This window comes from Danio rerio, chromosome 7 (assembly GCF_052040795.2).
Source record: "Danio rerio strain M-AB ecotype USA chromosome 7, GRCz13ab, whole genome shotgun sequence".
Lineage (NCBI taxonomy): Eukaryota > Metazoa > Chordata > Actinopteri > Cypriniformes > Danionidae > Danio > Danio rerio.
This window is the reverse complement of record NC_141027.1, coordinates 23,933,212-23,949,733: the sequence shown is the minus strand read 5'-3', so window position 1 is coordinate 23,949,733 and position 16,522 is coordinate 23,933,212. Positions and strand designations below refer to the sequence as shown.

The 16,522-nt window shown below is 37.5% G+C and overlaps 1 protein-coding gene across 6 annotated transcripts in view; it reads left to right on the top strand.

The window, feature by feature from the left end:
* LOC147835980 (uncharacterized) overlaps positions 1-15,412 on the top strand; it is a 40,263-nt gene extending 24,851 nt beyond the window's left edge. For 2 of the 6 annotated variants that reach the window (XM_087261099.1, XM_087261097.1), the window contains 3 exons: positions 3,780-3,905; positions 7,909-8,020; positions 8,698-9,187. In XM_087261099.1, coding sequence (XP_087117225.1) covers positions 3,780-3,905; positions 7,909-8,020; positions 8,698-8,712 — 253 coding nt within the window. In that variant the 3' untranslated portion in view covers positions 8,713-9,187. Of the gene's footprint in view, positions 1-3,779; positions 3,906-7,908; positions 8,021-8,410; positions 9,188-14,427 lie in introns of those variants that run through there. The other 4 variants (XM_087261098.1, XM_087261096.1, XR_015495658.1 and 1 more) reach the window with 3 other exon arrangements.
* Positions 15,413-16,522: the final 1,110 nt, after the last annotated feature.

Below are 16,522 nucleotides of genomic sequence, written 5' to 3'. Positions count from 1 at the left end.
CTGACGGATTGCAAAAGACTGACTGCTCAGTTCATGAATACTGCACACAAAAATTATGCATTTTTATTTAATTCGCTGACTGCTGTGCTGCTTCAGGCATTGAGAGTACTCTGTATTCAACCCAGGCTTGTTCTTAAAATGTACCTCTATATACATTTCTGGAGAGCGCCAAATACATCCCAGGAGTTACTTTTTGCAGTTTTTTTTTTCGCGAATCCACCAGAGGCCGCTGTGTACTCCCTGCATCTCAAATCCACCGACATACTTTGTGAGCTAACTGGACAATCTGCAATTTGGGGAAAATATCTAATTGAGATTTTTTTTTTTGACAGATATTGCGATTTCAATTTGATTTGTGATTTAGTTTTGTAGTCAAGCTTCAGCTCAATAATCTGTATGGTAGCTTCTTACTGCTAAAATGCAGTGAGTGTTAGTTTAAAAAAGGAACTACAGAAATATTAACTTACTCCAACATTTATTTAAATATACTTTAAAATATTCAAAAATAATTTTTTTTTTCTTTAGAGCAAACCGTAAGCACAAATAAAATGACCTTACTATTCTGTAAACTATTTGAACTATTTAGGAAGCGTGTAGTTTATTATAAAAATAGTAATTATTATAAAGGCGACGCAGTGGCGCCGTAGGTAGTGCTCTCGCCTCACAGCAAGAAGCTGTGTTCGAGCCTCGGCTAGGTCAGTTGGCATTTTTGTGTGGGGTTTGCATATTCTCCTCGCATTTGTGTAACTTTCCTCCAGGTACTCCGGTTTCCCTGGAGGCTAAAGACATGCCGTAGAGATGAATTGGGTAAGCTAAAAATTGTCCGTAGTGTATCAGTGTGAATGAGAGTTTATGGTTGTTTCCCAGTGATGGGTTGCGGCTGGAAGGGCATCCGCTGCATAAAAAACATATGCTGGATAAGTTGGCGGTTCATTCAGCTGTGGCGACTCTAGATTAATAAAGGGACTAAGTTGAAAAGAAAATGAATGAATGAATACAGAACACTCCGCAAACTAATATGGCTGAAACAACTCTGAAATTGTACTTTGCTGTTGCTTGCTACTAGATTGAGTGTCACAGGCAATACTTTCAGTTCACTTTAGCAACACACTCAATACTTAACTGGCCAGTAAGAATATCACACATTGACACCAGTCACGCATTTGCTCTGGGCAGGAGAAATTAAATAATAGAACTATATTTCATATCACGCCTCTTGCGATTAGCTAATCAAACGTTTCAAATCACGATTGCGATTTGATTTAGAATAATCACACAGCCCTACCATCCATAAGGCTTAAGGTCAGCTGGTAAGTACGAAAAGGAACAGCGTCACCAACAAAGCGTCACTTTTAAAGACGTTTTAAAAACGAATTGCAGCCATACGTACTTCTGGCTACCTAATTTACGTTCTCCAGAAATGTATAGGACTACGTTCTTTAAATGAGCCTGTGTTGACGGTATCACTGTAAAAAAACAATTAATATATATCTGCGTATGTATGCATTATAATAGGGTGTAAAACACGTTAAAGTCCACATCAACCAGAAGTTGCTGAGACTTTTATTTCAGATTGTTGATATACTTCCATCTGTGAAGGAATATTGACTAGGAGGCGAAACTTTCTTTTTGACCATCAGTCCCTCGTAGCAAACTAAGGGGTAAGTGAGGCATTGTGGGCTGATGACATCATGAGAAAAGGACCACCTCTCCAAACACAGAAGCAAATGGTCAGATTTTGTTTGAAGATTACTAAAACAAACACATTTTTAGTGGATAAACTTCCATAGATTAATTGTTCATCTTTCAATTCAATTAATCGATTTTTTTCTATAGCGCTTTTACAATATAAACTGTGTGAAAGGAGCTTAACATAAAAGTTCTAGTAAATTGCCGCACGGCAAGAAGGTCGCTGGTTTGAATCCTGGCCGGGTCAGTTGGCATTTCTGTGTGGAGTTCGCATGTTCTCCTCGTGTTTCCTTAGTGAATTAAATAAACTAAATTGGCCGTAGTCTCATTCATGTCTGTGAATGAGTGTGTATAGATGTTTCCCAGTACTGAGCTACAGCTGGAAGGGCTTCCACTTTGTAAAACTTATGCTGGATAAGTTGCCGGTTCATTCCGCAGTGGTGACCCCAGATTAATAAAGGGACTAAGCCAAAGGAAAATGAATGAATGAATGGATCTGGCTCTGACCAAATAAAATATGTTATACTGACTAGACACGAATAAACGACGAGTACTGATTCTCAAAACTGAGACTCTCATTGCGCGGCTTATGGTGTCAGCCACTCTTACGGAACAAGAGTTTTCAGGGAAATCCCAATAATCCACTATGAAATCTTTCATCCATTAAAATCGGTGTGTCTGGCTGTGTGTGGGTGTATTATGTCCCTTCAGTCATGCAGAAAAGGGGCATCTGCCATGACTCACATTGCTAGCTCTTCTGGGCAATGGGACAATTCTCGCAGATGTATAATATATGTGGGAACCGAGGAGACAGCTTATCCAAAAATGGTTCCATTAAAAAGATACCAGAAGTAAATAACATTCAGTTACTGGAACAGTTCAGTTCTCACAAAAAGATTCTTCCACCAATGCTCTAGTGAAATAACCTGACAGAGTTTACTGCAGTTCATCTCATTGAACTGTGCAATATTACTACTATGACGGTGAGACCTAGACCCAGAAAAGGTGGCACCATTTTAAAAATGTGATAGGAAGAAAACCTTTTTCCAATCCTTCCAAAAGACTTTCTGTAGACAAACACAAGAGCTTTAAATGTTGTGAGTTTTAGAAGTGATGTGCGATCCTAGATATTTCAATAGCACATGCATAAGGCTATCCTTCACAGCCTTGCTTTCATCCTCATAAAATACCCTGATTACGGCTTTTGAACACAGAATACTACCAGATACATGACTCATGAGAACAAAGAGAGTTTAATGAATCAAAATCAAGAACACAGCCAATGTGGCCCAATTTTTCTAATCCTATTCCTACTTTAGAGAGGCTGCATCTCTTGAAGGCCACATTTGAAGGTTGATTGCGGCAATTTGACATCTCCATCATTTGAGACTTTTAAATGTATCCCTTATTTCCCAGGTAGTAAAGGACACAAGCAATGGATCTTTTTTTTTTTTTTATCTCAGAATATCTCCAGATTGCACAGTATATGTAAGCTCTTTTTTAAACATCTTGAACTTGTAGTTTTTTTTTTTACAGTGAACTGTCATGTCACTAAACTCTCACCACATTTAAGATCTGATTTGTTCAAGTCAATGACCTACACTACCTCACTGAGACACAAATATAATGTGGGTCTCACACCGTACACAAAGCACTGCATCAAATATCCAACCCAGGCTCATTCTGATTACATACCCCTATTTACATTTCTGGAGAGAACGAAATATGTCCCAGGAACTACTTTTTTGCAGGTTTGATTTCCGCAAATCCACCAGAGGCCCTTGTGTATGCTTTTTGAGATCTCAAATTTCTATAATGAATCACTCCACCAGAGACCGCTGTCAACTGACTGATCGCTACCCCCCTCCCCCTTCCCTAAACCCAACCAATAGTGTTTTAAAAAGCACTGATTGACTGGCCCACCCATTTCCTAAAACCCAACACCAGTTGTAAAAAACATTCCAGAAAAAGAAAAACCTGATTTTCAGATTTTCAGATGACCACATTTTCAGATTTTACCACGTTCTCACCCTGATATTTTCTTGTTTAGTTTATTTTTTAGCTTCTGATTTTGTCTTACCAGCTTTCAGGAACATTTCTTCAACAGACTCAAACCCCATTGTCATGGTCAACTTCTTTCTGCATCTCTTGTCCGCCGACATATATGTCACGGCACTGGACAAACTGGTAACATTGGAGAAGCTGTCCATACAGAGGTAAGCAGTCAGCTGGTTACTGCAGTGAGAAAGAGAACAGCGTCATAACGCCCCGTAGTGTTGGTTTTAAAAATCAAATGCAGCCATAATTCTGGCTACTTAATTTGCAATCTCCAGAAACGTATATAGGGCTACATTTTCAGAATGAGCCTATGTTGCAAATTTCATTTATTTATCTTAAAATATGAACTTTTTACTTCATATTTTCGATGGTTGTAAATATAGTCAGCCATTGCTCCTCACGACGCTTATATTTAAACGTCTTTTCATTTAGTTTTACGATTCAACAACTAAAAAATTGTTTAAGTCTATTTTAACTGGCTGTTTTTTCATAATATTATTATACTTTATTATGTTTTTTTTTATATTACACTATTAAGGCGGCAGCACGGTGGCTCAGTGGTTAGCACTGTCACCTCACACCAAGAAGATCGCTTGTTTAAGGCTTGGCTGGGTCAGTTGGCTTTCCCTGTGTTCATGTGGGTTTCCTCCAGGTGCTCCCAATTTCCCCACAGTCCAAAGACATGCAGTATAGGTGAACTGGTTGAAATAAATTGGCCATAGTGTATGAGTGTATGTGAATGAGTGTGTATGGGTGTTTCCCAGTACTGGGTTGCAGCTGGAAGGGCATCTGCTGTATAAAACATATGCTGGTATAGTTGGCAGTGCACTGTTGCGACCTCTGAAATAGAGACTAAGCTGAATGAAAATGAATGATTGAATGAATGAATGACTATTAAGGCAGATAAAGGAACATTATGAAATCAAGTATAATGTTACACCAACCATTAACAGGGAGTTTTTCAACAATTAATCATCTTTGGGAGCATTGGTAGCCTTTAGGGTGCTTTGCTTTGGGTGGTTTTCATAATCTGGCAAAATCACGGTCATAACAGGCATAAATATAGTGTAGTTTCAACCTTGAATTGTACTGGACCAACACTAATAAGAATGAGTTGAATGCAGAAAATGAATTGATCTCAAATATGACGAAGTTGCAGTTTTTAATGCCTCATAAAAAGGCTTTTGCAACCCTGAAATAAAATTCATTTGCAAGAACAGTTTCACCTTTAAATGGAATTGCATATATTCCATCTAAATGTACTGAGGTAATCAGTTATAAATCGTGCCAGGAATCATTCTTTATGATCCAACCTCACAGATCCATTTAACAACTCATGGCAGATCAGCTTTGGAGGGCAGAATGAGGTCCAGAGTTTTTTATATAACTAGAAGGAAAATCTCTAATGCTCTTTTTTTAGAAGTGTATAATATTCAAATCACACACTGACATTATTCAAAAGACTTTTTTTTCCCCATTTTATGTGTGTGTATATACGTGTTTTGTGACATATCAGGACACAAATCTGTATAATAACATAGTTGTGACACGGGTATTACAAGCAGGTGGTGAAATATGAGAACATTTCTGATGTACTCATTTCTCAAAAAGTCACCCACTTTGAATGTTATCATGATTGAATGGGTGTTATCAGTGGTTATCAACTGATAGATATGGGCCAGTAGGGGCCTTCTGTGCCTACTATAGCTGTTTTCATCCATCCACATGGTTAATCAGCTATTCTAATAGAAAAGACTCCAGATCTGTTTTTACAATAGATGGTTGGGTTTAGGGGTGGGGACAGGGGTAGACTTTAACAAAATACAAATCATGGAAAATTTAATATATAAAATAAATAATTCTCGTTAACTTCTGGCCGCAGCCGTATGTGATCTATAGCTGATTAACCATGTGGTTGGATGATAATAATCTTCTGAGCCTTCCGGTAAGCGCAAAGGCACCTACTAGCCCATATCTATCAGCTGATAACCACTGATTACACCCATTCATAGTGATAACATTCGAAATGGGTTGAAAAAGCTTATAAATCACCCAGAATGAGTTTTTTTTTTCCAGAAAATAAAATCGTACACAGTTACCTGTGAGGGTTGTATTTACAGGATGGGGTTAGGGCATTAGAAAGTACAGGATAAAAACATTAGAATCCTATGCAATGTCCCCACAGTTCACAAAAACAAGCATGTGTGTGTGTGCGTGCGCGTGTGTGTGTGTGTGTGCTCGTATGCATCAATAATGTCTCCCAGCGTTTTGTGGGCACTGCAACAATTTGTCATGTCACACTCCTGCCAGTATGATTTCAGTCCACCGGCCGTAGTTTCTCCCAGTCACGACTGCTCCCTCTTTTTCTCACTCCCTCCATCCTTCCCTCGTTCGCCCTCTCTGTCTCCATAACAACCGCAGGAGTTTAGCCTTGACAGTTTGGCGGATTGGTGTTCAGTAATTCATACTCTCTCAGGTGCAGCTGCCTTGTCTTCAATTCACTGAGACTCTCCAGGCAAAAGCCCTTGTAAATCATCAGCACTCGTCTGCTACCTAAAGATCTCCTCTATGATACTGCATCCGACATGCATTAACAAACATACAGTTCACGGTGGAGGATTTTCTTACATCTGCTCTGATATCCACTCAACTGTTTGATTTGTGAGTGGGATGAGTTTAACGCTGAAAACTGGGTCAGCATAATTCATACTCCTCCCACAGTGTGTGTGTGTGTGTGTGTGTGTGTGTGTGTGTGTGTGTGTGGTCATGTTCTGTCAATAATGTGAGATTCAAAAGTCTCCAGAAGGATTATAAAACCAAGAAAGATGTCTTGACAAAGATAAGATAAATGTCACCAGTGGTTATAGCACTGTCGCCTCACAGCAATAAGGTCGCTGCTTCAAGTCCCAGCTGGGACAGTTGGCATTTCTGTGTGGAGTTTGCATGTTCTCCCTGTGTTGGCTTTGGTTTTCTCTGAGTGCTCTGGTTTCCCCCACAGTCTAAAGACATGTGCTATATAAGTGAATTAGGTACTGGTTTGCAGGTGGAAGGGCATTCGCTGCATATAACATATGCTGGAATAGTTGGCGGTTCCTTCCACTGTGGCGACCCCTGATAAATAAGGGACTAAGCTCAAAGAAAATTAAATGAAATATGCCTTATAATATTCCAATATCCTTCTTATAAGGGACTTGTTATATCATTTCACTCACTCACTCTCAGAAACTAATGCTGTCCCAGTGACAGGGTACAAGGAACTGTCACCAGGACAGTACGATATGTACTTTTTAGGAACTGAAATGTACACTTTAGGTACCATTATGGATTTCTGGGTCACGTTGTTCTTCAGAAATCATCCTGATTTTTGTCTTTTTAAGAAACCATTTTAAAGAGTAATGCTGCTTCTTAGTTTTATAGTTAAAGCGATAAACTACCATTTACTAATCATGGCTGTGCAACATTTTAAGTCAAAAAATGCCAGAGTAAACATCAGTTACCTGGTTAACAGTATGTTTCCTTAGTAAATATGGTGAATTACTATTGATTGACTTTTTCAGAATTCCCTGATGACACTTTTTATGTTTTTTTCCACATTACTGTGTTTTTTTTTTTTTTGTTTAATTTGTTTATCATCAGTAACATTTTAACGTAAGTTAGTAGCTTTTTAACGTAAAAGTTTACAGAATTTTCTTTTACAATTCTCAAATGTTTGGGTGAGATTTCTTCAACTTAGCCTCATTCTGATTACATACCGCTATACTATTCTTGAGAGTGGCAAACACATCCCAGGAGCTTTGTATTTTTGCAGTTTTTGTTTTCGCGAATCCACCAGAGGCTGCTTTGTAGGCATTTTGAGATCTCAAATTTCTCTAGCAAGTGCCATTCGCACCTGCTGTTCTCACATAAATCCACCAGAGGCCACTGTCGACTGACTGACTGACTGACTGACTGCCTGACTGACTGACTGAGTCCACCCCTTCCCTAAATCCAACGGACAGTGTTTTGAAAAGCAATCCAGTAAAACAAAAGCCTTCACGGCAGCCTTATTTTTACCACATTTTCAGATTTTTACCACATTCTCACCCTGTTATTTATTTGATTGTTTTTATTTTTTGGCTTTTGTTTTTGTCTTACCTGCTTTTTGGAATCATCCTTCGCCAGACTCAAACCCTGTCGTCATGGTCATCTCTGCTCTGCATCTCAGATCCTCCGACGGACATCACGGCGGGCCACTGGACAAACTAATAACAGCAGAAAAGCCGTCCATACGGAGGTAAGCTGTCAGCTACGTTTTCAGAATTAGCTTATGTTGGATTTCCTAATTATTAAAAATGTTTTTACTGAAAAAGAACTCTTATGTTGTTGACCTGCCATGTTAGATGTTGCCAAAATGATCACAGCTTATTTTTTTCTACCAACATTTTGGAACAGTGTCTTTAGTCATGTAATTTAAAGAGATATTTCACAAAAAAGAAAAGAAAATTCTGTCATCATTTACTTACCCTTTAGTTCCAAACCTGTTTTTGTTTTTGTTTTTTGTTATTGCGAAGCAAGCTGGTAACCTGCAACTATCGACTTTTATAAAATTAGTTTTTCCTACTAAGAATGTCAATAGCTACAATGATTTGTCTTTCTTCAAAATATCTTCTTTTGTGTTCAACAGATTAAAGAAACTTTTTAAAGGTCAGAAAGCAATTGAGGACAATTAGTAAGCCATCCAACCATCAACAATTTGCAGAATTCTATAAATAGTCTGGACCCTATAGTCAAAAGCTAAAAATATTCATTCATTCAGTAGCAGACAGAGGACCTTAACTGAATTCATATCCAACCTCTCCTGTAAAAGGTCTCTAATTAAAGCTGTTATTTATATATTTCTTTGGTCAAGTGTGTGTGTGTTTGGAGAGAAAAATGAGAGCCCTTTACGCTCTTGTTTAATTGTCGTTGCAGTTGAAGGTCATGTAGTTTCATCGATGTGAGTCAGCATTCTGCTCCTTCAGTGGCCCATCATGCACCTGGACACATTCACCCATAATTAAAGACATTTAGACCAGAAATTGGCATGAATGTTTTGTTCCATTGTTTCAATGTATTCCGTTAATCCAGTCTCTCACTCTTGCTTTTCCATACAACCATTTTAAAAGCATTTGGTAATCCAACTGAAAATAGGAATAATAATAAAAAAAAATCACAAATTGATTAACCCTCAATAAAATGTTCTATAAATGTACAATATAATGATATTTTGAGATGTGTGGTCATAAGTATTGATATTACAATAATATATCTTCATTAACATGAACGGATAAAAAATACAGCATTGTACAGCAGTTATTAATCATTGTTGGACATTTATTAATGCATTAATAAAATCCAAAGTTAACATTAGGTAACGCCCTGTGAATTAACATGAACAAACAATAAACAACTTTACATTTAACTGTGATCTTTATTTGGTCTTATTGCTCAATACTAATGTCACGATCAGCTACAAACTAGCAGTTGCAGATTGCCGGAGAACTAAAAATCCCCTCATGCACCTCACACACACACCAGTTTCTGTTCTCTCACTGATTGCACAAAGACAGCTGGAAGCTCATCATAGACTGATTACCAGGACTATAAATACACCTCACATTCACACACACAGTGCTGAGTCTTGTGTACCTGTAACTTTACAAAGCTTTTCCTAGTCTTGTTGTGTTTCCTGACCCTTGTTTTTTTCTTTGTTTATCCTGTTTTCTGCCTGTACCGACCTCTGCCTGTGACCACAACTATGCTTTTGGAGTACCAAAGCTGTATGCCTGACCAAGCTGTAAACATGCATTTAGACCCTCAACTCTGTTGTACCCCGACTCCCTTGTTACAGCTAATTTCGATGCTTTCATGGTTATTTAAATTAAGCAATTTTATTTCAGCCACTACATTAAAAAATCTGCATCTTTGCATATATATTTTACGTTTTCTGATGACATTTTTCAGCACTGACGTATATTAAAAGTTAGTCCAATGTTAGATGTCTTCAACAGATGGCGTATTTCAACAGGAAGCTACAACTCCACCTCTGCATCTGCTTTTTTCTGTCACACATTCCCTAAATAAATCCTCAGCTCTACTCATAATCTGTGACTCCACTCAGGTTCACACCAGGTGATGGTACACACAGTGAGAATTCCGCTGATCTGAGACCAGTTTCCCGTATTAATTTGAACAGATCTAAACGGATGATGCAGAGGCTTAATTAGCATTTTAGGTCCCGCTCAAATGAACCCCTCAAATGGAGCTTGTCTCTGGGGAGATTTGTCAGTGAATGAGAGTCTCTCTCTCTTGTATGTGGAGGCGTTTGGGTGTCAAGAATGACGAGGCAAAAATAGAAAAACGGAAAGCCCTTTTTAGATTTTGTGCACAGCCACAGATGCAGCACGCACAGATGTGTTGTTTATATTTTATTTATAATATGTTAAGGCACTGCTATACCATATGGAAATCTGTTATATGGAAATATATTCAATTACATAGAAGATCCAAGTATATGTAATATACAGTGGGGGAAATAAGTATTGAACACGTCATGTTTTTTCCTGAGAATAATATTTCTAAAGGCGGTTTTGACATGGAGTTTTACCAGATTCAGGTAAAAACCCAAACAATATACAGCACATAAAAATAAAATAACACAAAACAAAACAAATCTGAAAGATTATTCATTTATTTATTTTGTTTTCTTTTCGGCTTAGTCTCTTTATTAGTTAGGGGTATGATGGGGGAAAAAACCACCAACTTATCCAGCATATGCTTTATGCAGCGGATGCCCCTCCAGCTGCAACCCAGCACTGGGAAACACCCATACACTCTCATTCACTCACATACATTACAAACAGTTAAGCTTACCAAATTCACCTATAGCACATGTCTTTGGACTGTGGGGTAAGCCAGAGCAACACAGGGAGAACATGCAAACTCCACACAGAAAGGTCAACTGACCCAGCCAAGCTCGAACCAGTGACCTTCTTGCTGTTAGGCGACAGCACTACCCACTGCACCACCAAGCCGCCATCTAAAAGATTAGTTATGAATACAAACAATAGAATGACACTAGGAGAAAGTACTGAATTACTGAAACGTATTAAATACTTTATATAAAAGGCTTTTTTTGTTGACGCCTCTCTTATGGAGTATGAAGCCATATGAAATGCTCAGGTGTGTGTTTTTTACACACAGCGTGTAAAAGTCTTGATGGTTCTGTGGGTCTCGTCTACCAAATCGGATTTGAGAGTTTCCTTGGCTGTGTTTTGGATCATCGTCTTGCTGAAATGTCCACTCTGGTTTCATCATCATCATCCTGATAATGTAGATGTTGGACTGAAGCAACTAATATTTCTTGCTTTCTGACTAAGTAGAGATTTCAGCTGCTGTCTGGGCTTTCACCTTCCTTTCTTCATGTGTTTAATATTTTCCCCTTGTGTCATTTCATGTTATTACACATAACTTAATTTGTAAACTAATCAGATTTGTGGGGTGACGCAGTGGTGCAGTAGGTAGTGCTGTCGCCGCACAGCAGGAAGGTCGTTGGTTTGAGCCTTGACTGGGTCAGTTGGCGTTTCTGTGTGGAGTTTGCATGTTCTCCCTGCTATGGCATGGGTTTCCTCTGGGTGCTCCAGTTTGCCCCACTGTCCAAAGACATGTGATACAGGTGAATTGGGTAGGCTAAATTGTCCGTAGTGTATGAGTTTGAATGTGTGTTTCCCAGAGTTGGGTCGAGGCTGGAAGGGCATCCGCTGCATAAAAAAATGTGCTGGATTAATACAAGAGACTAAGCTGAAAAGAAAATTAATGAATTAGATTTGCTTTCTTTGCATATTTCAATGTCTTTGTTTGTTATCAACATCTGTTTAAAAGCCATAATTGAGTACACCCCATTTCAAAAAAATGTATATGTTTATCCATTTCTCAGTGAATATAAGCAATGTATTTTGGTTCATTTAAACAAAACAGATTAATTAAACAGATATATTTATTAAAATAATATTTTAATCACCAAACATATTTAGAAATTAAAAAAATAAAATACTGTTAAATTCAAGCTAAATATTACAAAAAATAAAAAATAGTTTCTTTTTGCTACATTTAATTTGTATTTAATATTTTTCTATAACATATAAATTTGGGTGTACTATTTTTTCGACCGTTATTGTAATGTAATGTGCACAAATATAATATTGTATAGCTTCCTGTTTAAAATCTGAATTTAAAAGATAGATTTGTGAGGGGTTTACTTATATATGCTGAGCAATGCATATATACAGTATGACATATATTTTATGTATGTAAAATCTAAATGTGAACTTGTTTGTCATATGTAATTTGTATAGATTATATCAGATTTCTATATGGATGTGTGTGAGTGTTCTTCAGGCTGAATCATATTTTCATCCATTTAATAATTTATTTTATGACCAGACAGTCGTCGGCTGCTCTGAATACCAAAAAGTCAGGCTGACCTCATATTCCTCATATCCTTTGTCTCTCTCATATCACTCTAATGTTTCATCTGCTTCTCCTTCTCTGCTTGAAGACTCAGTGTTCTCTCCTTTTTAATCTCTTTTTAATTCTCTGTGTTTGACATTGAAAATCTTTCTTCTGTTAAACCCGAAAGAAGATATTTTGCAAAATCCTGGAAACCTGTAACCGTTGACTTCCATGGTATTTCTTTTTTTCTACTATGGGTGTCAGTGGCTAGTTTCAGCTGAAATAAACTTGCACTGATTGATCTTAAAAGATATCACTGCCTTTGTTTTGTGTCAATATAGACATCAGTGATGATTGTTTTATAAAACACATTTATAAAAAATGACTGAAATGACTTAAACTATGACCTAGTCCTGGCTTAGTCTAAGACAGGGGTGTTAAAAAGTGGTCCTGAAGGGCCGGTGTCCTGCTGAGCTTATCTCCAACTTACCTCAACACATTCAAGGGTGTTTCTAGAATGCCATAGAGCTTGAATAACTAGCCCAGGTGCGTCTATTTGGAACTAAACTTTGCAGGACACCGGCTCTCCGGGACTGACTTTGGCCACCCATAAGACCATTCTGTGTTACAGTAAAACTAGGCAAAAGTTTATAAAACATTACAATACGCGATTTCCAAAACTGTTTATAAAAAAACAGATCGCTTAAAGAGAGCTATGCTACTGTCGGATCAGTGAACATGCACATAAATTGTGAAATGAATGACATTACTTTCCCAACGGGCACCTTGATGGCAAAAAAAAACAAAAAACGTAAAACATGCAAACATATTTGATGTCAATCAACTCCCTTGTTGTTTAAACGATGATCAAAAATCAATATCTAAACAACACGTGAGATATCAATTTGATGTAATTTTTAACAACAAGGTAGTTCACATGCATTGTAAATGATTACATTTTGAGTCTACCTTAAGAAATAGATAAATATTACTAAAAAATAAGTATAATCAAAAAACATAATTATATAATAAAAAACTTCCTCATTTTTATTTATGCAATTACCTAATATTTTGAATATACTTATTTGTTTGTAACATTTACTAGTACATTCTTCAGTATTTTTCAGCAATTTCACAACTTTAAAATGCATTCGTTAGTTTTAAGTGTAAAATAGTATCAACAAAAAAGTTGTCGATCATGATAAGACTTCCAGTGTTAATGTGTCATTTGTAATTGGAGTTTTCAGAGGACTGCAACTTTACTTATAATACTTTTTCTGTCAATATTTCACCCGCTTCAGATGTTATCACTCGATTGAATGGGCTTTATCAGTAGTTATCAGCTGATAGATATGCGCCAGTAGGGGCCTTCTGCACCTACTTGGAGGCTCAGAAGGCTGTTATCATCATCCACATGGTTAATCAGCTATACTAATAGAGAACATTCCAGATCCATTTCTGTTTTTACATTACTGTGATGGTTGGGTGGAATTTAAATAAATGAGAAATTTAATAAATAAAATAATACTTGTTAACTTCTGGCCGCAGCTGTATGTGTTTTATAGCAGATTAACCATGTGGATGGATGATAACAGCCTTCTGAGCCTACTAGTAGGCACAGAAGGCCCCTACTAGCCCATATCTATCAACTGATCACACCCATTCAATCGAGTGAAACATTCAAATTATTATTTTGGTTGTCAAAAGAGCATCAATGTGTGGATATCAAGGTTTTGACATCAAATCGATGTGCATTTTTGACCTATTTTTTGATGTCAATATTTTGACATCAAGATGCTGGGATGAAGGGAAATTTTTGAGTGTTGAAATAAGGGTTTAGCCTGACCAACATGTTTGAGATTTTATTGTATACATGGAAATGCTTTAATTCAACTGAAAACAGCATCACCTGCCAAATAATTTTATATTGCCAAATCATTTTATGTTGTGATCATAATTTATATGATCACAACTACATGTATACACCTTTTCTATGGATTATTTACTTCTATTTCGGTTCAAATCATTCTATCGTCAGAAAACCCTTCACTTGCACTTTATTTCCCTCCATCTATTGGTTGTTTCTCACTCCCCAGTTTCACATTGAGCTTTATTGGCAAGACAAATGACAGCACTTGTGTATTGCCAAAGATGGAGCTGTTTACACAATAACCTCCATGCCTTGTTGTTCGTTCGCTCTCTCTGTTTCAGCCAGAAGACAGCAATCACTCATTTGTCATTTCATGACATACTGCAGCATTTAAAATGCATTTCCATTGCATCTGAGCTCTATAAAAAATCATAGAACACGTACACACACACAAACACACACACACAGTCTGAGTTGATTCACAGCTTGATCACACAGTCCCTGCAGAGCTGAACTGGACAGGCTGTGTATTTGTGTCTGACTGCAGGAGGTGGTCTCTGATGTGGACGTGGCTGGTCTTTAAAGATAACTAGCGAGGTGCCGACATAGCATTTTAAAGCATAAATTTCCCTCAGAATAAATAGTGTATCAGTTTTTTCTAACGCTCATGTCATGTCCATGTCTAAAGTGTCCAACATTACACATTTTGTTAAGTGTATCTGGAAATTTTAAGTGCACTTTTTTTTCTCATTGCGGACTACTTACACTATTCTTAAAATGGCATAAAATAATAATAAAAAGACAAAATGGGATGTATGAAACAAAAAAATTTGAATCATAATGCTTACAACTTATGCTGCGTCTGATCCTTCGCATTCAGCCAGAACAAGCTGTAAAGTTTTCCTTAATGTTCTGTTTTCTGATGTTAGAAGAAAAACATAATGCCTGGTTCTTAAATGTGACATTGTAGAAGAAGAATGATTGTGATGAGCGAGAGCTCTTTTCTTTCTGCTGCATTCTTTTCTTCCTTATTGTTCTCTTGTTTTCTTTGTATTCCGCTGGAACAGAATGAAAAACATACTGCACATTTTTCATAGGATAAATCCAATGAATAATTCACTTGGAAGAGCTAACACTCCCTTAATCCTCACTGTTCTTTCCAGTTTTGTTTTCACACAGTTACTTTATTTCAGAAAATCGTTTGTTCTCCCTTCACTTATAATGTTTGGTGTTTACTGGAGCATATATAGAGTAACATTTGTTATCAGTCACAATGACAGAAATAATCATTCAATGTTGCAACAAATAAACACTTAAATTACACATAATGTACTTGGTGTAGAGGAGTTGTTGGGGTCATTCTTGTACTGTTATCCATCCAACCATTAATCCATCAATCCTTCCATCCATCCATATAATTTATTCTGCCTTTAAACCTGTAAAACCATCCCGCCATGTGAAATCAAAATTTACAATGTTTATTTTGCTAGTACACACTTATAATCTTCAGGTGAACAATTAATCCCTGCAAGTAAATCCACTGAAACAAAAAAAAGAGAGATTTTTGGTAATCTTCAATCAAAGTCTACCTTTACCTGCCAACATTCGGAATTCCAGGAGATTTCCGAGAGACAGAACAGTACGGGAGAAGGTCCGGAGATGGGTCTGAAATACGAGAGACCCCCGGGAAAAACGAGAGTGTTGGCAGGTATGCTCTGACCAGTTGTTTCTGCATTTGAAGTTGTGGTCTTTCTCTGATGATGTCAGTTTGACGTCTTCAGTCCCAATATTCCAACAGAGGCTCATTTGGAAAATGTGCCCTGGGTTACATTTTTGAGAAGCGAGAAATATGTGCTTGCTGGTACATATGGCTGCATTTTGTGTGTAAAACAAACGCTACAGGGTGGTCCCGCTGACTGCTTACCTCCATATGATGGACTTTCTGGCATGACTGGTTTGGTCAGTAGCTCACTGCGAACAGTGCCAGACTTGGTATGAGTGTGGCGAAAGATGGTTCTACAAACCGTTCACTCATTTTCCTTCGGCTTAGTTCCTTTATATATCAGGGCTTGCCACAGCGGAATGAACCGCCAACTTTATTTTCAGCATATATTTTACACAGAGGATGCCCTTCCAGCTGCAACCCAGTATTGGGGAAAAAACATACACTCTCATTCACACACACAGACTACGGCTGATTTAGCTTATGCAATTTACCCATAGTTGATTTTTTTGAATTGTGGGGGGAACCAGAGCACCCGGAGGAAACCCATACAAAAACGGGGAGAACATGCAAACTTCACACAGAAATGCCAACTGGCCCAGCCGAGGCTCAAGTCAGCGTCTTTCCTGCTGTGACAGCGATACCCATGTTTTCATCAATTTTGTATTTATTATTTTCTTGAGTAATGAAATATGAAAAATTAGAGTTTTCTG